The sequence below is a fragment of the Nyctereutes procyonoides genome, unplaced genomic scaffold (genome assembly GCF_905146905.1).
Source record: "Nyctereutes procyonoides isolate TBG_1078 unplaced genomic scaffold, NYPRO_anot_genome, whole genome shotgun sequence".
Taxonomy (NCBI): Eukaryota; Metazoa; Chordata; class Mammalia; order Carnivora; family Canidae; genus Nyctereutes; species Nyctereutes procyonoides.
In genome coordinates this window covers 88,376,223-88,399,169 of record NW_026575125.1, presented here as the reverse complement: position 1 = coordinate 88,399,169, position 22,947 = coordinate 88,376,223, and the positions used below count along the sequence as shown (strand labels likewise).

The 22,947-nt window shown below is 35.0% G+C and overlaps 1 protein-coding gene across 5 annotated transcripts in view; it reads left to right on the top strand.

Moving 5' to 3' along the window:
• The window catches only part of KLHL13 (kelch like family member 13), a 207,388-nt gene that overhangs the window by 67,278 nt on the left and 117,163 nt on the right, over positions 1–22,947 (top strand). For 4 of the 5 annotated variants that reach the window (XM_055337360.1, XM_055337363.1, XM_055337359.1 and 1 more), the window contains one exon: positions 13,247–13,320. The exons of the other annotated variant lie outside the window; for it this stretch is intronic. In XM_055337360.1, coding sequence (XP_055193335.1) covers positions 13,271–13,320 — 50 coding nt within the window. In that variant the 5' untranslated portion in view covers positions 13,247–13,270. The remainder of the gene's footprint in view (positions 1–13,246; positions 13,321–22,947) is intronic. 5 annotated transcript variants of the gene reach the window in all.

Below are 22,947 nucleotides of genomic sequence, written 5' to 3'. Positions count from 1 at the left end.
CTGTATGTGTTTTTAGGTTTGAAGTGAGTCCACTTGTAGGCAGCATATAGATGGGTCCTGTGTTTTTATCCACTCATTTACCCTGTGTCTTTTGATTATAGTATTTACTACATTTACATTTAAAGTAATTATTGATAGATATATACTTATTGCCATTTTGTTGAGTTTTTTGGTATTTTTTGTCATTCTCTTTTTCCTCTTATCTTACTGTCTTACCTTGTGAGTTGATGACTTTATTTAATGTTGTGCTTGGATTTCTTTCTCTTTATTTTTTTGTATATCTATTGTAGGTTTTTGTTTTGTGGTTACCATGAGGTTTATATATAACATCCTATGTATATAGCAGTCTATATTAAGTTGATGGTCACTTAAATTTGAACACATTCTAAAAGCACTACATTTGTATTCCTCCTTCACATTTTATGTATGTGATGTCATGTTTTATGTCTTTTCATTTTGTATATCCTTTAGCTAATTTTTTAACATTCTTTTTTTTAAATATTTTTTCTTTATTTATTTATGATAGTCACACAGAGAGAGAGAGAGGCAGAGACACAGGCAGAGGGAGAAGCAGGCTCCATGCACCAGGAGCCCGACATGGGATTCGATCCCGGGTCTCCAGGATTGCGCCCTGGGCCAAAGGCAGGCGCCAAACCGCTGCGCCACCCAGGGATCCCTAATTTTTTAGATATAATTGATTTTACTAGCTTTGTTTTTTGACCCTTATACTAGTTTATAAGTGATTTACCTACTAACTTTACTATATGTTTGCTTTCACCAATGAAATTTTTTCCTTTCATAATTTTCTTAGTTCTAATTATGGCCTTGACTTACTGCTTTAGAAGTACCTTCAACATTTCTCATAATGTTAGTTTAGTTGTGATAAACTCTTTTAACTTTTATTTGTCTGGGAAACTTGTTATCTCTCCTTCAATTCTGAATAATAACTGTGCCAAGTAGTCTTGGTCATCTCTTTCTGTGCTTTGAATATATCATGCTACTCCTTTTTGGCCTGTGAACTTTCTGCTGAAAAATTGGCTGATAATCTTATGGGGTTTCCTCTAAGTAACTGTTTTATCTTGCTGCTTTTAAGATTATCTCTTTATCTTTAATTTTTGGTATTTTATTTTTTATTTTTAAAAATTTTATGTATTTATTTGAGAAAGAGAAGTGTGAGGGGGGGGGCGGTGGGGTGGGGAGCAGAAGTAGAAGCAGGCCCCCTGCTCAGCAGGACTTGATTCCAGAGATGCTTAACTGACTGAACCACTCAGGTGCTCCCTTGACATTTTATTTTATTTTATTTTTAAAGATTTCATTTATTTACTTGGGAGAACAAGCAGGGGGAGCAGCAGTCAGAGGGAGAGGAGCAAGCAGGCTCCCCTTTGAGCGAGAAGCCCAATATGGGGCTCGAGTCCGTGACCCCAGGATCATGTCCTGAGCCAAAGGCAGATGCTTAACTGACTGAGCCACCCAGGCATCCCAATTTTCTGACATTTTAATTATTATGTATCTGTGTATAGACCTTCTTGAGTTCATCTTGTTTGATGTTCTCTGTACTTGCTGGGCCTGGATATTTGTTTCTTTCTCCAGGTTAGCAAAGTTTTCAGGTATTATTTCTTTAAAAAAATTTTCTCCTCCTTTCTATCTTTTCCATCTGGGATCCTTATAATGTGAATGTTATCACTCTTGATGTTATTTTCCTTTCAAAATTCTTTTTTCCTTTTAGTGTTTTGTGGGAGAAAACTTTTTGTTTTTGTGGGAGAAAAGTGGAAACACTTTTTCCAGTAGGGAAAAGAAACAATAAGAACATGGACATGCATAAAGGGCAACAGCTTTATGCATGTAGCAAAAGCTACTTATTCCTGCCATTGGTCTATACTGAAAACAATACATACTGAGGACAGCAATGATGGTGGATAAATAGGCCTGTTGAGGTTAGTTCTCCCATCCCCCACAGCCCCCTAGTTAATGCTTCTCTGAGACCTGTGCAGATAGTCACGTACACAGTTCCCTGCTGCCCCTCACATGATTGGTTTCTTGAGTTGTTTTTCCTTCCTTGTTTCCACATACTTTACATTCTATGATAATAAACCTGAGAGCCAGCTCATACTCGGGCTTTACCTTGGCACCTGTACTTCTTGGCGGTACCTGATGGTACCTTCTCTTTGTTCCAAAATATTGGATTCTGAGTAACGGTTTCATCTCTCATCAGAATATTCCACGCAACAGTGTTGAGCTTGGGTGATTTCCAAACCCTGTCTTCTAGATTGTTGATCCATTCTTCTCCTTCCTGTAATTTGCTATTGATTTCTTCTAGTGTAGTTTTCATTTCAGTTATTGTATTCTTTAGCTCTGATCGTTCCTTTTTGTATTTTCTCTTTGAAGTTGAAGTTCTCTCTGACTTGATTCAAAGTATTTTATTCTTTCTCATGCTATTATTGGAATTGTTTTCTTAATTCCATTTTGATTTTGTTTATTGCAAATGTATATAAGTACAACTGATTTTGGTATATTGATGTTGTATCCTATAACCTTGCTAAACTCATTTATTAATTCTAATAGTATTTTATTTGATTGCTGAAGATTTTCTTTATGCAAGCTCAAGATATCTGCTAAAAAACCAAAAGATATCTGCTAACAGAGATAGTCTTATTACTTCCTTTTTAATGTAGATGCCAACTATTTCTTTTCCTTGACTAATTAATTGCCTTGGCTATTACTTCCAGCACATTGTTGAATAGAAGTGGTAAGAGCACAAGGATATCTACCCTTGTTTTGTTCCTCATATTAGAGGGCAAGCATTTGATCTTTCATTATTAGGTATAATGGTGGTTGTGGGTTGCTTTATAAAAATTGCATTAAATTAGCATTTATGTTAATACTGAGTTTTGGGCACCATCTGAAAATTTTGAGCCTGGGGTGTAACTGCATTCACTTCAGTCTTGCACCTGCCATTCTAAAAATTTGGGGGAGGGGTGCACCTGGCTGGCTTAGTTGATAGAGCATGCAACTCTTGATCTTGGGGTCATGAGTCCGATCCCCATGTGTCATGTGGCATTAACTTTAAAAGTTTGAAGAAAAAAACGATTTGGGAAAAATTGTAAAACTTATTAAGGATTCTGAATTCATATCACTGTGCAACTGGCTTTATATTCTCTGTTTTAAAGAAAACAAATCTATAAATCACAGTTCATGCATTTATTGTGATGGTGAGCTTAATTTATGAAAGAAGATTCCAAGATTCAATTAATAGGCCAGTGCACAAAGAAAAAGCTTTGGCTGTAGATCAAATGGTAAGGCAAATCACAAATGATTCCTACTTCAACTTTTTTTGATTCATCAATATACTATGGGCCTAATTAAATCCCAGAATATAATACAACTTCCACTGTGAATATGTAAGATCATCTGAATGATAGAGCTACCTGAACTTTCCTTCCTGCATTCTTTCATTTTGTTAAATTTGCTAATCTTACCTGTTATGGACTCAGGAAAACTATTCTCTTTATCCAGACCTGCATCCTATAATCCCTTGAATCCCTTGGACAGTAAAAAGTTGAGTAGCCTAATTAGTAAAGTGGAGACTTTTGTTAGAAAACTCTTAGTATGAAACATTGGTTTTCTAGTAAATGGACTACATTAATTGTGATGAGACCAGGTTTTTGTTGTTTTTCACTTACTAGACTCATGTTGATTATGACTGAATGGTATGTTAAATAATATTGTATTTTTAATTTAATTTTGAAGAATGGGATAAACCTCTAAGAAGCCAGATTACCACTATTAATAATCAATTTTTTTCTGAGATTGTGATCTGTAAGTTACAGTAGATCTTAATTAAAGAGGGTTCTTAATTCAGTATAAATAGCTGATCAATTATGTGGGTAGAACTCAATATATTCTTAGAAAAACAAGTATTATATATAATACTTTATATAATATATATAAATGTATATTATATTTAAATAAGCAGACTAACAAATCTCATCCGTGTGAGTTTTTCAAAAATTTCTCATAAAAGTTCTGCTCAAAATATAGTCAGAGGATTCTACCCATATTAACCTAAGTTATTTGAGGAATGATTAATACTTTTTAAAGAAATGCCATACTGGATTTATCACTGTGAAAGAAATACTTTCATTTCTTTTTGCTACGGTTTAGATGTTGCTTAGCATTTAAAGCATGGACTTTAGATTTCATATATAGATTGATTTGAAAACCGGAATCCATCAGCCTAACAATCTCTTGTGCAAAGACAATAAAATGATTCAATCTTTACTTTTATAATACTAGAAAAATATAATGTAATAAAAACACTGCATTGCATCTAAAGTTTTTCAGCAGTTACTTGGCACTTGATTATTCCATTATATTGGAGATACAAGCATTTCTGTTTTAAGATCGCTTGTGAATCTCATTTTGCTTGGATAAACAGCTTTCTGGTAAGATGATTACTTTAATATAAAACCACTTAAGAATTTTACCCTTTGGAACATTGAAGACAAATTGAATTATGGCCTGCTTGTGTGGAGATGGGGGAAAACAACTATCTTCACCTGCTTGCTTAAATGCACCCCAATCTAGAAGCTTTAATAGATGATGCCCACTTACCTTCCCTAGTAAAATGCACAATAATTTTTACCTTTCCTGAATTTTGGTAGATTTCATTTTTAAGTTTCTTGTAAGCCACCTTCATTCTCTTCATTGTATTCCCTTGTTTGTAAGTTTTAGTGGAAGTATAAGATTTTCCATGGTAAATAGGACCCAAGAGGTGTCTTAGTATCTTTCGAAGGTGAAAATGTGGGAAAGAGAAGGATGCTGTGCAACTAATGTGTCTTTAATATGGCTGTGGGTTTTCTCTCAGTTTTACACACACACACACACACACACACACGCATGCAATTGAGTTCAAACATATTTCCTTAAACTTATTTTTCTGTTGTTATTCTTTTTCTCTGCCAAGCCTCTTCAGATATTTGCCTACTGTATCATACACCTTTGTTACTGATTTTTTTTGGGGGGAGAATAATTTATGTGTTATGAATATTAAACCTCCACCTGTTAACATGTTACAGCCTTCCTCCTCAACTCGCTACTGGCTACTGTATTTTTCAATATATTTATAGTGTGTTGTACCCTATAGAATTATAACCTTGTTTTTCATTAACAAAACCATTTTCATATTCTTTGTGGCTTCTGCATTTTGTGTTGGCTCTTAGAAAGATTTTTTTCACTTTTTTTCTTATATTTGTGTAACAATGCTTAATGAATTATATAGAATGGAGTTTGATATTTTTGCCTCATTGAAAAAATATATATTCTTTTTATTTTATTACAGTTACAATTTTATTTTTTCATGTTTAGTTATTCTATCTGTGGGAGATACATATACATATATATGTGTGTGTATATGTATAGATAGATAAGATTCAGGTTTTTTTCTAACATAGTCAGTTTCCCTAAACCTCTTTATTGAGAAATTCATCTTTTTTTTTTAGTTACCGATCCTAAATACCACATGTACCATGTAGTTAATAACCATATGCAATTGGATCTGTTTTGGGACTGGATTCTATTGATTCCTCTGTCCCCATATTGGTACCACACTGTTATAGTTGCTGTTTCTTTATAGTACATTTTATTTTTTTGAGAGAGAGGGAGGAGGAGAGAGAGAGGCAGGGAGTGGGAGAGAGGGAGACAGGAGGGGCAGGGGAGAGAGAATATTAAGCAGGATCCACAGCCAGTGCAGAGCCCAGTGTGGGGCTTGATCTCACAACCCTGAGATCATGACCTGAGCTGAAATCAAGAGTCAGATGCTTAACCTACTGAGCCACTCAGGTGCCCCCCCTTATAGTACATTTTAATGTCACCTGGGAAAAGTTGCCTCTTCCCTTATTATTATTTAAAAAATTATGAGCAATTTTCATGTGTTCTCTTCTTCTGATGAACTATAGGATTCAAAATGGAAAATAACCATCCCCTTAAACCAAAAATAATTCTAACCCTTTGCTAATTTGATTGGAATTGTATTGAATTTCTATATGAATTTTGAGGGAAATTTGCATCTTTGTGATTTTGATTTTTTTATTCCATATTTGTGCATGTGTATTTGTATCCATGTATCCATTTATTCATGTCCTTTATGATTTTATAAACTCCAGTAACATTTTATTTTTTATGACTTTCAGATTTCTTTTAAAACTCTCTTCCTAGGTATTTTACAGATTTTGTTGGAAGATAAGACATCTTTGTCTTTATAGAGCTGTTATTCCTGTAGTGGGCATTTTACTGTATTTGTTTTCCAGTTGATTCTTCTGAACTTTGCATAAAAACTATGTTATCTGTAAATCATTAGTTCTTAAAGTGTCATCTGTGATCTACCAGCAGCAACATCCTTTGTGAACCTCTTAGAAAAGCAAATTATTTAGACCCATCCCACATCAACTGAATGAGAAACTCTGGGGGCTGAGGCCCAGCAATCTGTTGATCTCACCCTCTAGAGGATTCTGATACATAGTCAAGTTTGCAGACCACTGATGTAAATAATGATTTTTATTTTTAACCTGCCAGTACTTTCTTTTCTCAGTTCTTTTTTCTTGTAAGATGTTTGTGTAACAGTGCTTAATGAGTTATGTAGAATGGATTTTGACTGAAGAGGCTGAGATAAATTGCTAACTTCCAAAAGTAAGACTATAGATGAGGATGATGAGAAATGCAATATTCCTTAACCAGGGGAATGGGGAAATCTTAACCCTAGAGAGAAGGAGATTGAGTGAGAGAGATTGAGGGAATAATTTAGGGTAAGGATTTTGATGGGTAGCACAGAGGTGTAATTGAAAATGAAACATACTACAGTGTCACTCCTGTAGATAAGAGTGATAACGTGATCCTGAAAGAAATGAAGACAGCTAAGCTTGGCAGTTGACACTTAAACATTTGTTAGACCAAGTTTAGCCCCTGTTACAAGAGGGCAGCCACTATTAGAGAGATCAGATAGAATTGTATTAATACAAAGATAACAACTTGAACATTGGTAAAAAGGCCAATTGCAATCAATGATAAGATGAATGAGGCCATTAGCCAGCAACATATCCCAAAAGAATCCCTAAAGCTCGAGCAACAAAATGAAAAGGGACTACCAAGGGATCATATCGAGAAGGAAAGAGTGCTGTTATTGCAAGCAGCAGTGGAACTGCATGGTGTGTGGTGTACGCCTGTAGCAATAAAAAGCAAGATGATGGTGACGATATAGTGGTACAGGGGGCAGATTGCCTCAGTGACTATGGGAAGAAAACTGAAATTGTTGAGGACACTGTATCAGCCATCCTGGCATGTGGCCAGGGAAAAGGGAGAAACTTCTGGAACATGGAGAATCTAGTCTTTTTGGTAGGAGTGTAGATCAAGAAGTAGCTGTTAGACACCATAGTCACAGCACAAAATGCTGATAAGAAGGAAAACAGATTGATCACTTGGATAAATGTTTTAAAATCAGGTACAGTTGCAAGCTTTAGGGTAGCACAACCTTTATCATTTTTAGTGTTGCAGATTTTCTCATGGGTGTGTATGGGAGCATACTGCATAGTCCCAGTCCATTTTAGATTTACTCTAAGGGAAAAAAATCACCCCCGCCCCCAGCTCAAGTGTCTTAGGGTAGGCCCTCTTCAGTGCTACAAGTGGGAGGTAAGTGTCGTGTCTGTCCTGGGTGAAGGCTAAAAGATTTGATAGTGTAACACTCTGTGACATTTTAAAAAATTAACTTTTGTGTAACAAACTATTTTCCCAAAGAATACAGTTCTGTTTCTTACACATCACTTTTTGCAGTCTCAAGATGATTTTGAATTTTTGGTGCTGCTGCTATATATAACTTGATTGAGAGAAGTGCAATTATGTATAATTTTTCTACATTGTGCAGTTTTTCAATTTTGTAGTGTTTAGCACTTTTCACTGATCTTTTCTGTCAGCTTTTCTTATCAGAGTGCTTAACAAAATTTTCTTTGAAGGCAGACGATCATGGCACTCTGAATCTCTTTTATATAACGTAAGGTTAGTTCATAAGCAGGGTTTACCGTACATGGTGTAAAATTGACTAGGCATTTCTCAAATCTCATTATTTTTAAAGCTGTTGGTTCTTGGGCAGAGTAGAAAAGAGTGAGACAGTGGGTTTTAATTAAATGCTAAGTCATAAACTGAAATCTCTGAAGTATTATCTATAGGATAGGTGCTTGTGAAATATTAGATTAGCGAATTACTTAAAATAAATGCTTAAGAGTAAAATTGGTTGAACTTACACAAGTTATCTCAGCGATCAAAAATGGTCTTGTAAGTTTTATTTCTGATGAGCTAGGTAGAATATTTTAAGGGCAAAACCACAATTATGTCTTTGTCAGCTGTGCCCTATGAGTAATGATTAGCTTCCCTCTTATTCCTGAGAGTATCATGGCCGTGGAGAAGTGTGTCTCTAATTATAATGCATATCTGCTTATGTTTTTGTCCTGCCTTTCTCCTTAATCTTTGGAAATATTCTATGCATCTATCTATATCTGTTGGCCCTTATGTGTCATGTCTTGTCTGCTCATCTACACGGTCTCTAGGGAAGAGAGCATGTATTATATACTTTTCTCTTTCATTTCATTAAAATAGTTCAAACATACAGAAAAGTACAGAGACCAGTATCACAAACCCTCATAGAACCACCACTTAGCTACATGATACCTTAACATTTTGCCTTTTTTTTTTCAGATGCCTATCAAAATCTTAAATACAGGCGAAGCTTCTAGTTTATCCCTCAATTGCATTTCTTGTCCTGAATTGGGGGTTTATCATTCCCATAAATATTTTAATGCTTTTTCTGTATGTGTATATGTGTATATAATATGTATGTGTGTACATATATATGTATACACACACATATGGTCTTATGTGCTTTTCAAATTTATTATGTATTATCGTACTTCTTCAGTTTGCATTTTTGTGTAATGACATGCTCTTCAGATTCACCTTCCATAGTATCATCCATTATCCAAACATTTCCTTCCACCCTGTATCCCCCCTCCAAATACCACCTATTTTTTTGGTCCTCATTAAAGTGCAACTCTTGGTAAGAGTTGTATGTACCGTTTCCTCTCTTTCATTTTGTTCTCTCTTGAACCCTTGCTCACTGGCCATTTTCTCCACCATTCCATGTAAACCACTCTTACCAAGGTGTCCAGTGACCTCCATGTCACCACATCGGGTTGTCATTTCTCAGTTCTTCACTTCATCCCTCATTAGTATCTGACACAATTACATCTTTCTTTATATAACACTTTATTCAGCCTTCTAGGTTTCCACACCTTCCTGATTTTCTCCTACCTCATGGCCGCTCCTTCTTATTTCTTTTGCTGGATCCTCTTTTTTTAAATTTTGAAATAAGTTGGACAGAAAATTCTAGAATGAAACGTGAACATTCCTCCTAAACTTATATTCCTTCTCACTAATAATGGATATGAACAGACTTGGGCATGTGTGTGTGAATCTCACAGGTGAACCAATGCCTCATTTTAAGTTGTATTTATTTGTTTTTTGATGATTTGTATTTTTTATGTGCACATACTTTTTGGATTGTTCTCTTTTACTATTATGTTTTACCGTTTCTATTGATTATTTTTTTTGTATGTGTAAGTTAAAATCATTAGCCCTTTGTTGTCTGTTGTGTGTGTGGTGAACATTTTTTCCTCGCTCATCAAATGCCATTTAACTTTGTGATATTTTTAAAGTTCAGAGTTCTAATTATTTTTGTACAAGCAGATATAACAGTTTTTTTCTTTTATAGTTCTTCAATTTTGCGTCCTGCTTACCTTCTCTGCTGTGTGATTATAAATAATTTCACTTGGGTTTTCCTTAGTAATATTTCAAAGTTTCATTTTTTCCCTTTAATTCTTTGATCTATCTGGAATTTATTTAGGATATCCTAATGGGAAGTGAAGTGGTATGAACTTACTTATTTTTCTAAATGGCTACCCCAATCACTTAATCATCTCTTTTCCCTTACTTGTTTGAAGGCCGCCATTACCATAGACTAATTCCCTGATGAATTTGAGTTACTTTCAAGTTCTTGAAAGAATTTGTTTGTTGGTTTTTTTTAGGCTTATTTATTTTAGTAATCTCTACATCCAATGTGGGGTTCAGACTCATGACCCCGAGATCAAGGGTCACATGCTCTTCCGAATGAGCCAGCCAGGAGCCCCTATTTGTGTTTGTTTTATTTTTCAAACCACTGGAGTGTGGTTCTCCTCATCTGTGTTCATAATACTCTTTAGAAAAGGTAATCACTGACTTTATAGAGCTATCACATCAGTAAGCTGATCTCTTACTTGGTCTGGGCAGAACTTGAAACAATTGAATACCCTCCAACCACTCTTATGAACCCACCTCTTTCCTTAGCTTTGATCTCACATTTTTCTTAGTTTCCCTCCTATCTATTGGCTCTCTCTTTGCTAGCTCATCTTCCTCGGTTTCTTGCACAACAGTGTTTTTGGGATTCCACCTTCTCATGGCAAATACACTTCTGAGGAATATTTCTCAGTCTCAATACTTTAACTCTTACTTAACTGGCTAAATACCCTTATATTTTCATTTCTAGTTCCAATTGAAATCTGCTGTATATATCCAGTTTTCTGTTAGATGCTATATGGTGTGATGGTGTGCCCTAGAGGGCTTCAGTATGTCTGCACCAAACCATTGTTCTCTTTCCTTCCAGTATTTTTCCTTCTTTGCTCTACCCTGCCTCACCTGTTATTATTACCATTTCCCCCAGTTACTTAAATAGATTTTGTCTTTGATGTCACATTATCCTATTAATATCTGTTAGTGATCTGCAGGCATAAGTCCTAGTTTTCCCTGGCTATCCCCATGTCCCTGATCTGTCCTTTTATTTCATACCTTGCCTTGACTATGGAAGTAGTTTCTTAACTGGTCTCCATACTTCCAGTTTCTCTCTCTCTTTTTCTCTCTGATCTACCCCCACATTGCAAACACCCTTAATTTTCTAATACATAGATTTGATCATACAGATTCCCTGATTGAAAACTTCTGGTTTTAGTTGAATCTTGTGTAAATTGACCATTGTTTACTTCCTCTCCCTTCCTAGCTTCCTTAAAATTAGACTAAAGAAATTGAAAAATTCAAAAAGACAAAAGGACCAGGAGGTGCAGCATTGACAATTGCTAAGATTTAAACTAATTTTTTACTTGTTCAAAGTAAGTTAAAACTTAAGAATTTCCCCCCTACTTTTGAGAGAAACCAACTAATTCTTCCCATACAACTCCTAATATTTCAAGACTTGGGGGCATCCGGTTTGTGGAAGTCAGAAATAAGTCTTGAGATTGAAAATGTGGGCTGTTCTTGGAGTCTTTATAATAAGTGGCTGGAGTCCTGTGTCCTGTCATCCACTCCCTGCTCCTCAGGAGACCAGAGGCTTATTATCTGTAGAATTTGAGTGGGAGAGCCCAGACGCAGATACAGCAAGTAGATTGGTTGAAACCATAGGATTGAGTGAGAGTTTGAATATCTAATTTAGAGATTTATATGTTCTACTCTAGAGTTGGTGAAAAGGGGCATGAATTATTTATTTGCTAATTCCTAGATTCCTAATAATCTAATAATAATCTATTTGGTTGTTTTTCTCTTAACACATCTTCTAAAAATTGTGTAGCCTAAAAATAATTAAAATTTCTCAACATCTTAAAATTTTCTCACCACTTCACCATTTTTAGAAAAGATAAGCCCAAAGGTCAGTTGATTTTGAAATGCTTAAAATTGTTTTATGTGGGCTACTCAGTTTCTTGTAATAACAGAAAATATGATTGTGCAAATAAATAAAATGCTATATTGTCATTTGATTTGTTTTTTTTTTTTAAGAATTATGAAGACCCAAGAAATATTTTTTCTCCTTCTACATCTTTTGCTCTGACCCTAAATTAAGGGAGAGGAAGAAAGCAGGGAACAATGAAGAGAACCTTTTTCTCTGGCTTGATTATTTTAGGTCTTCACCTAGCTTTGTAACAATCATAATTATATGGGGGTACCTGGGTGGCTCAGTTAAATGTCTGCCTTTGGCACAGGTCATGAACATGGGGTAGTGGATTTTAGCCCTGAGTCGGGCTCCATGCTCAGCAGAGTCTGCTTCTCCCTCTGTTCATGCTTTCTTTCTCACTCTCCTCAAATAAATAAATGAAATCTTTAAAAAAGGACATATTTTTTTAAAACATAATTATATGAACAAACTAAATTACATACCCCATATTTTTATCTCTGCAGTGCAATAAATTGATTTTATTAACAATAAACTATTTTATTTAAAACATTTTATTTATTTATTCGTGAGAGATACAGAGAAAGAGGCAGAGGCATAGGCAGAGGGAGAAGCAGGCTCCCTGTGGGGAGCCCGATTTGGGACTGGATCCCAGGATCCCGGGGTCATGCCCTGAGCCAAAGGCAGATGCTCAACCACTGAGCCACCCAGGCATCCCTAACAAGAAACATTTAAGTAAAATCTATATTTCTGCTTCCCAATATATTTGAAATTAATAGAGCCTTTGAAATACACATTTCCAATGCAAAGTGAATGCTAGAAACAATATATTAGATTTAGTGTGCTACAACCTGATCGGCTCTTTTTCCGTAAAATAACCATCAACAAAAAAAATTTTAGTCCAGATCAAGAAAACAACCCCCACTACCTATTTTATGTCTTTAAAATTTCAAAATATTATACCTTTCTAGCCTTAATTTTGACCAACCAATTCTAAAACTGTGGGTCCTGCTTATGGGCTTTTGAGGCCTCATGTGCTCCTGGTAACTCAGGATATAGTGCTATCTGTGTCTCTATTTGGCCACTGTTTGCCTCCATTCTTCATCTCTAACTTCTCTTGTGTCTTCCAACTTCACCCAGATTCCTCAGGTCTCCTCAGGGTTAATCTAACTTCCCATATATACTTGGTTGTTATTCTAATGATTTCAGAAATGTAGTCAGTGGTATTTAATGAGCCACTATGGAATTTTGTAGATAATTTGACTTGCTGATTCAGTTCCTTCAGTGTTCTTAATTTTCTTAATTTTCATAAACTAGAATATGGACATCAGGAACATGGGCACACATTTTTGTCTTTTTGTCATAAAATATATAAAGTATTACATAGATAGCATAATTTAAAAATTCTAGCTTTGATTTTCATAGTAAATATTGACTTCTTTTCCTCCTGAACAGGTCATTATCCAAGTGTTAGAGGTGATGGATCATCTTCATAGAGGGGAATCAGTTGCTGCAATACTCCGTAACCGGTATATTTATGGAAGCAATTTACCTTATAAGTTATATAATGTCTCTCCTGCCTATTTATATACCTAACATAGTTGGTACTTAATGAATATTTGTTGAATGACTAGAATAATATATTTGTTCTATGAGTGAAATAAAAGAATGACTGGATGATGGAGAGATGGAAGGAAGAGCCTGTTAGTGACCATGTGTTCGGAGCTAATGAAAAAATAGAGAATATAATTAGAAATCATAATTGGTGTAAATTGTGACCACCTGACATTCAGTGAATGGAGGTGTTGACTTGAATTTTTAGTTTTAAAGCTTATCAATGAATAAATACAGGCATCCATTGCTTAAGAATAGATGTCTCAACCACGTATTTTAAAAATAGTATTGCCCTGTGATTGTACATTTCTGTCATTAACGAACTCAGGTAAAACTTCTGCAGAGTGTTATGAGAAATTCAGAACTTTCTCTGACAACTTATGATTTTAAATTCATGGTTTAAACAAACATAGCCTTTGCTTCGTAGATACAAAAGAATATCTCTTATTACCAATAGTTGAATTGTATGGTTTAGGTGAATCATTTGAAGTAATATGCTGAAGTTGTCTCTATCATGGCTCTGACAGTTACTAGTTGTTTAGTCTTGGGCAAATTTCTTAATTGCTCAGTGCCCTAACTTCCTCATCTATGAATTGGGGATAATATTACCTACATCTCAGGGGTGTTATGAGGATTAAGTAAGTGTCTATAGGGTATGGAGAGAAAAAGAGCTTGGCAAATAATGCATGGTATATTGATGTTATTACTGAAACATAAATTTGAGATTTTAACTATTTTGAAATACAGTATTGTGTTTCTGAAGCCTGATAATGCTTTAAATAGGTGTGTCTTAAAAGAATATAAAAAGAGGGGAGAATTTGAAGTAGGAAGGGGATAGACATAAAGTCATTGTTATTTGACAGATACTAGGGATTTTACATAATAATCCTATTAGGAAATATTATATGATGGATGCCTGTTTGTTGGAATGTGTACTATCATGTGGGCAAGGGGCTGTAAGGTAAACTTGTTCAGAGACACAGAAAGCAAGGAAATCATAGCAGGAATAATGTGTGGTCATATTGAGTGAAAAGAGAGAAGAAAAGAATAATATGGGAGAGTGGTTAGTTTCTAATGGTGAGTTGAGTCTGCAAAGTCCAGGCGCTGCTGTGTAGGAGGGTCTATATCACAAATTTGGAAGAGGAAATGGTAGGAGGGCAGGATTTCCAAAGGTCAAGTCCACAACTGAGGTAGTCATAGCATGCTTGAATTTGTTTCTGTTATTTTTATAGAGACAAAATTAAGTGCAGTAAAATACACAAGCACTAAATTATATATTGTGATAGTTTTTTTACACATGCACACATCCAGGTAGCCATAACTCAGATCAAGATATAAAATATTTCCATCCTTCCAGAGAATTACCTCGTTCCTCTTTCCAGTCCATATCCCCTCTACTTCTACTGAAGAGAATGAGTATGCTGACTAGCATATTAGTGTTGCTTGTTCTTGAACTTCACGTAAATGGAGTCAGACACTGTGTATGGTTTCTGTAGTTCAAAATAATGTTTTTGAAATCTGTCAACCTGCCAGTATCAGTAGTTCTATTTTATTGCTATGCAGTATTCCTTTTAAAAAAAAACTATGCCACAATTTGTTTATCCATTTTCTTGTTCATAGTTATTTAAGTTACATCCATTATTTGGCTATTATGAATAATGTTCTTGACATTTTTGTATAAATCTTTTTGTGGCTATATATACTCATTTCCTTTGGATATGTACCTAAAATATGAACATATATAAATTATTTATAAAATTTATTTTATTTTATTAAATTTATTATATGTAACATATATTAAATATATTATTTATTTAGCATTAATAGACTGCCAAATACTTTTTTTTAAAAAAAGATTTTGTTTATTTGAGAGAGCCAGAGGAGGAACAGAGGGAGAGGGGCAAACAGACTCTGTGGTGAGGGCAAAGCCTGATGTAGGGCTCCATCCAGGACCATGAGACCATGACCTGAGCCAAAATCAAGAGTCAGATACTTAACCAATTGAGCCACCCAGGCACCCCTGCCAAAGACTTTTCGAAAGTGGTTGTATCATTTTCTCCTCTGACCAGTGACAAATGAGAATCCTCACTAATTCTTGGGATTGTTAGCATTTTTATTTTATTTTTATTTAATTATTTTTGGTAGGCTCCACGCCCAAGGGGTTTGAACTCACAACCCTGAGATCAAGGGTCACATGCTCTACTGACTGAGCTAGCCAGGCCCCCCCTTGTTTGCCTTTTTAATTTTAGCCATTCTAAAATGAAATGTGTAGTGGTTTCTCATAATGGATTTCACTTTGCATTTTCCTCATGTGTAATGATTGTGAGTGTATTTTCATATGTTTATTAGCTACTTGTCTGTCTTTTAGAAGTATCTGTTCAGGGCCTTTGCCCATTTAAAAAATTTGTTGTTTTCTTTTTGCGTTTGAGGAGTTTATAAGCTTATTCTTATATTGCATTATAAATACTTTGTTTCAGTCTGTGCCTTGCCATCTCATTTTTTCTTATTTGTCTTTTGATGAAAAGAATGTTTTAAATTTTGATGAAGTTCAATTTATCTTTTTTTTTCTTTTATACTCATGCTTTTTTGCATCCTACCCAAGAAGTCTTTGCTTTCCCAAATTTTAGGCTTTCTTCCTGAAGTTTTATGATTTTAGCCCTCACATTATATATAAGTGCATTCTAGACCAGAAACTAAAGAACTTATGTCCTAGATTTCCCATAGAATCATAATAACTAATATGAATACTTTATAAAAAAGAAGTCTCTTTATAATTTTAATTTTAAATTAATACCTTTGTACATGATGAGGTAACTGAATTATAACCTGAGCCATACCTGACAAGGCATAAGGAACTAGTTGTATGACCCTTAGTTTCTAACTCAGGGACTTGTGATTCCCTAATGTTAAAAATTTTTATTATAAATAAGACTCCTTTGAAAGAAACAGAGAATTCTGATACTAAATAAATTGAGAGCATATAAAATGATGGAAAGCTGCCCCATTCATTTTATGATGCTATATAATTCAGGTATCAAAATCTGAAAAAAATGTTCCTTGTTTGTGTATACAAATTATAGATCAATTTTTGGATTCTAAATAAAATGTAAACCAAACACATTTAGGAATATATGCCAAGAATTGACCCTTTATGACTAAGAATATTTTATCCCATAGTGTTAATTGTTTAATACTATGAAAGTTATATGATGCAGCCTGTCAATAGATCTCATTAAAAAAAATAAAACAGGGCAGCCCCAGTGGCTCAGCGGTTTAGTGCCACCTTCCGCCAGGGGCGTGATCCTGGAGACCCAGGATCGATTCCCGTGTTGGGCTCCCTGCATGGAGCCTGCTTCTCCCTCTGCCTGTGTATCTGTCTCTCTCTTTCTCTGTCTCATGAATAAATAAATAAAATTAAAAAATAAAGACAAATAAAACAAATGCTGAAGGGCTCAGTCAGTAGAGCATTTGAGTCTTGATCTCAGGATCTTGATTTTGAGCCCTACATTGGACAAAGAGATTACTTAAAAATCTTAAAAGAAATAAATGCTGAAAGTGTTTTAAAAAACTCCGTGCCCATTTTAAGAATAAAAATGTGAGGGGTGCCTGGCTGGCTTATGATAGAGCGTGTGACTCTTGATCCAGGTTTGTGAGTTCAAACCCCATGTTGGGTGTAGAGATTACTTTAAAAAGATAAATTTAGGGGTGCCCAGGTGTCTCGGTTAAGCATCTGCCTTTGGCTCAGGTCATGATCCCAGTATCCTGGGATCAAACCCTGTGTTGGGCTGTGTGCTCAGTGGGGAGTCTGCTTCTCCCTCTCCCTTTGTCCCTTCCCCTGCTTGTGCTTTCTTTCTCAAATAAATAAATAAAATCTTAAAAAAATAAATTTAAAAAGATGTCATAGAAACTTGTTCTCTTAAGAAAAATAATCATTTCTCTAAAACCAATAATCCAGCATCATGCTTTTTTAAAAAAGATTTTATTTATTTTATTCATGAGAGACACACAGAGGGGGGGGGGGTGCAGAGACACAGGCAGAAGGAGAAGCAGGCTCTGTGCAGGGAGCCTGATGTGGGACTCCATCCCGGGTCTCCAGGATCACGCCCTGGGCTGAAGGCAGCGCTAAGCTGCTGAGCCACCCGGGCTGCCCTCCAGCATCATACTTAATGTTAAATGTAGGAGTAGTTCCATAAGGAGCAACAAAACAAAGATGCCTATAGTCATCATTATTTAATTTATATTTGCAAATTCTGGCCGGTATCAATAAAGTAGCACAACTAATGGGGAGGAGAAGACAAAAAAATGATCCAGTTTTAGAAGATAGGCTTATGTACCTACAAAAGCCAAGACTTAAAAAACACTTCTTAGTTGATAGAATTCTAATGAGTGCTAAAAAGTAGTGGGATATAAGGTAAGAATTAACCAGTACCTTTTATTTATACTGGAAGGACCCATTTAAAAGATATAATATAAAAATCCATTTACAAAAACCATGAAACAAATTTCAGTAATAACCCAATTAAAAATGTCTTAGAAAAAAATGTCTTAGACCTACATGAAGAAAATTTAAAAATTCAAGAGAGCAGATATACCATGGTCCTGGATTAAAAAAACTAACTCTTCCGAAATTATTATATAGATCTAACATGAATTTAAAGTGATTATTCAAATAAGATAATGAGTGTATTGTGAAGAACAGTATCCCCATTACTTAACAAAATGTCTGGCATGTAGTAATTGCTAATCAAAAAAAGATTTAACAAACTCTTCTATGTGTAATTCAACAAACATTTACTCTGTAATTGCTAAGTGCTGAACACTTTCATGTGCTAAAATATGATGAAAGTGATGAATCTTTGTTCTCATTGAGCTTATATTTTGATGGATGTGTAGGGGTAGGGTCAGATAAAAAATATATATTAGAGAAAATTGCTATGAAAAATTAATAAAGCATGTAGAAAGGTAAAGAATTAAGGGTTGAATTAAGATTTTAGGCCGCTGTGCAAAGGAGCATTAACCTTCTATTAGTCTTAAATGTTTTTAGTCCTGCCATCTACCATTTATTATACATTTTACTCTATCTAAAGTTTTATTCCAGTGATTCATGAAATTCTGAGAAAGGTCAGCCATAGGTGCCTTACTTTGCTGCGAATTAGCATCTCTATCTGAACACCATCCTCACTCACACATTACAGTAATGTCTGGGAGGGCACATGGTGTTAAGAGTCATCCATTTGGTATTGTGTTGATGGTGAGTTTTGATGAGGTTCCTAACTCTAATAAGGATTTCTGCAGTGATGTATAAAATTCTGACAGTGATCCAGTTTTCTAAAGGTACTATGATAAATAAAACACAGTATAAAATATCGTCTGGTACTTGCCATACAGCAAAAAGAGTGCTGACCACTGCATAATAAGGTTTCCATGCCTTTAACAAATATCATGTACTACTTACTGTGCAAGGTGTTAGGGATATAGCAATGAATGATAATACATGGTTCTCTGCCAGCTAGGTGGCTATTGTAGTAGTCAGAATAAGAAATGAGGAGCTTCTGAACAAAGGCGAGGTCAGTAGAGAAGAAGGGGGGTGGGGATGGAGTTGTGAAATATTTAGGGGTAAATTTGACAATATATGATGTTCAAGTAGATTCTTCACACTCTAGTCAAAGTGATTTTTAAAAATTGCTAATTTGATAATGTCACCCAGATTGCCTTTTCCTGTCTCTATTGAATTCCCTCCTGTTCTTCAGGACCCAAATCACATTCCATGCCCTACCTAAAGTCTTCCTTGATTGATCCAAGCAGATGATCAGTAGGGTCTCTTTTGCCTCTGAACTGTTTTACCCCTGCAATGAATTTTATCACATGTGGTTCTGCACTAACGTAATTTCAGCATGTCTTTGCTAATACCACCATTAGGGATGTTCTTTGAGAGAGTAACTATGTAATGTGCATTTATGTTATGTATAATGCAGGATAATAGGCATTCCTTAAATATTTGAGAATGTACAACATTAATCAATAATTATTTGTTGCTGATAGTTTTATTTGGTTAAATTGTTTGGGTAGTTTTATTTCCCACAGTCAAGTTTTACTTATAGTTAAGTAATTGAATATTAAATGATAATCATTAAAATTGTAAAATAGGCTAATGAAATTCAGTACGTATTCTAGGAAAAAGCTCAGGCTTTTTTTTGTTATTGTTTACTGATGTAATCAATAATTACTTCTTAATAGTGTATGATGTCAAAAGGGAACACAGGGCTTTGATTTAGTTCATTAGATATTTCAAAATATCGAGCCTTTATTCTTTCTCAAGCACAGTCCATATTTGTAAAATTTAAGAATTAGAAGATCCCACCCTAAAAATAAATAAATAAATAAATAAATAAATAAATAAATAATCCCACCCTTCCTTTTAGTTTAGTTTTAAAAGTCCGGAATTATATCATTAAGCCTAAGCACATAGTAGGTGATAAATAACACATCTTTGATTAAGTTCCAGGATGATCAGTCATTGAAGATAAGCCTTTTTATTACTGTTTTCATAATTTGGTTTTATAAAGTGCCGTAAAGATATGTTTTTTTTGTGCTTTTTAAGGATCGAAAACTTACAAGGATCTAGTTTTTCCTTTGTTAAAGTAAGTGAGGCAAGGATGATAATAAACTCAAATCTTAGGCTAGGAGATATCTCTAATGATTATAATATAAGAGGGTAATGGATGAATTTCTGAGACCAGTTACATTTTATAGAATGGACTTTTTCTTTTGGCCCAGATATTTTGTAGATTTGGGTTATGCATTATCATTGTCATAGCATATTGCCATAGGTGCTTGTGTAGTTTGTCAGCATACTTGTTCCTCTCACTGAAGAGTTGTGTGCCTTTATACAAGGACATGGACTTATTAGTAATGTTGCATGTTTGATCTATCTAGAGGAATTTTCCAGGCCATAGACAATATTCTGTTCCTGGGGAGAGGAATTACTAACCTTATTCTTCTTCCTCTACCTGTATCTTGAATGTTGCAGTTCATAATTCTGTACATATTCTACACAGATCTTTCTGGGCAAGCTCATCCACAGCCATTACCTCAATCTCAAACTACTGGCTGAAGATCTTAACATTTCTATCTCAAGTCCAAATTTTTTCATGAGTCCCAGACTAAAAAGTTCTTTATTCCTCTTCTCCAGCATTTTGTTTTGACTATACAAGTAATATGTATTTATTATAGAACACTGAAAAATAGAAAATTATATATACACAGTGGAAATAATCACCTAAGGTAATTTATATTAACCTCTTGGTGCCTTTCTGCTCTAGTCTTTTAGTGCTTTTTAAAACGTAACTGAGTTTATGATTTTGAACATGATCTGGTTTCAGTGTTGTGGTTAAGAGCAGAGGCTTTGAAGTGTGCCAAATATAGGTTCAAATCAAAACCCACTACTTTTAGTAGCTGTGTGAACTTTGGAAAGTTTCTTAACCTCTCTCAATCTTCTTCCTCATCTATAAAATAAAATGGTGTCACTCTATGGGATTGCTCTGAGGATAAAATGTTTTTAAGATAGTCAAGTTCTTGGCATATGGTAAATGCTCAATAAATGGAAATATTCACTTTTATATACTGTATATCATGTCTATATCCTGCTAGTTTTCTTAGTTGTATCATTAGAGATGTAATAGCTACAAAGTATAAACACTTCCATGGGACAAATTACTTCTTAATATGAAATGTTTAGGTTGAATCCACTTTTGGGGTATTATAGGCATCATACTATAGTATAGTGTCTTCCATATATATCATCTTTTCTCTCCTCACTTCATTTTTTGAAAGATTTTATTTATTTATTTATTTGACAGAGAGAGAGGGAGCGTGCACAAGTAAGGGGAGTGGCAGGAAGAAGGAGAAGGAGAAGCAGGCTCTCTGCTGACCAGGGAGCCCAAGGTGGGGCTCAATCCCAGGACCTTGGGATCATGACCCAAGCCAAAGGCAGATGCTTAACTGACTGAGCCACGTAGGTGCCCCTATCGTCATTTTAATATTTATCTTTTTTTCTCCTATTTCATGAATTTGTTTTTTACTGTGTCAAATCTTCTGTTTATTCTCTCCGGTGCACATTTTGGTTGTGACTCTGATTCAATTTCCTTGCACTTGACCAATATAATTTATACTTTCTTCATCTGATCTTGTTATTATATTTGACTTCCTTTTCCTGCTTTATTGAGGCCATGTTTTCTTATTCTCTTGAATGTACTAGAGGCTTTCAACATTGTTTTCTGGCTACTATATAAAAGCTTTGAAGAGTTCTTCTCTTTCCCTGAATGTCTATGATGACAAATCTTTTCCTTGTTTTTCAATATATCTTCATTGGCCCCATACTAGCTATTTTTCTGTTTATTCTCAAAGGAAGAAGGATTCCCAGAATGGCTTTTGTACCAGCTGTTCCCTTTGTCTGAAACATCCTTCCCTGCTGTCTTTGTGTTGCTGGCTCTTCTTTTCAGATCCCCACTTAAATGTCCTCTCCTTTGAGAGGTTTTCTTTGACTGCCCAATCTGAAGTGGCTGCCTGTTTAGTGTCATATCACCTCAGTTTAAATCTCTGCATCTTCCTTCTTTATTATTTACCACCTTTCACTAAAATAGAAACTCTAGGATAGTGATTTTGTCTGTCTTTTTGATTGCTTTAATGTGAGTACTCAGAACCACCAATATGTCTAGTACATATTGCTCAAAAAATAATTTCCTGAGTGACTTAATTAACTGTTGTCCCTCTCTCTTTGCTCTTGGGTACTGATCCAAGCCCTTTCTCAGACTTTTACCTACCAGTCAATACTGATAGAAATAAATGATTGAAAAACAAACCTGGGTGGCTCAGCCAGTTGAGCATGCTATTTTTGGTTTTCAGCTCAGGTCTTGATCTCAAGGTCCTGAAATTGAGCCCTGTGTTGGAGTCTGCACTCATTCCAGAGACTGCTTCTCTCTCTCTCTCCTGCTCTGCCCCTCCCTCCACTTACACATACTCCTTCACTCATAAATAGATAAATAAACAAACAAATAAATAAATAAATAAATAAAATCTCTTAAAAAAAAGAAAAAGTAAATGAGGGGGAAGACACAAATCTTCCTTACAGAAGAATACCAAATTTTATATGTGTGTGTGTGTTTATAGGTATACATTTTCCCCATCTCTGAAGTAGAACTTTATCTCTCTCCTCCCTTGAGTTTGGACTTCCTGCTTTACTTCCAAAAATAAGTGTGGAAAAGAAAAAAATAGTACCTTTAGGGCGAAGAAATATGGCAAATACTACCTGTAGTAGTCAGAATAATGGCTCATTGATGCCTACATTCTAATTGCCAGAACCTGTGACTGATTCTCTACATGGCAGAAAGAACTTTGCAGCCACAGTCAAGTTGAGATGGGAAGATTATCCTGGATTATCTTGAAGGGACCCTTGTAATCACAAGGGATTTTCTAAGACGGATGCAAGAGGAATCAGAGTCAGAAGAAGGTGATATGAGGTTGGAAATAGAAGTTGAGGTATA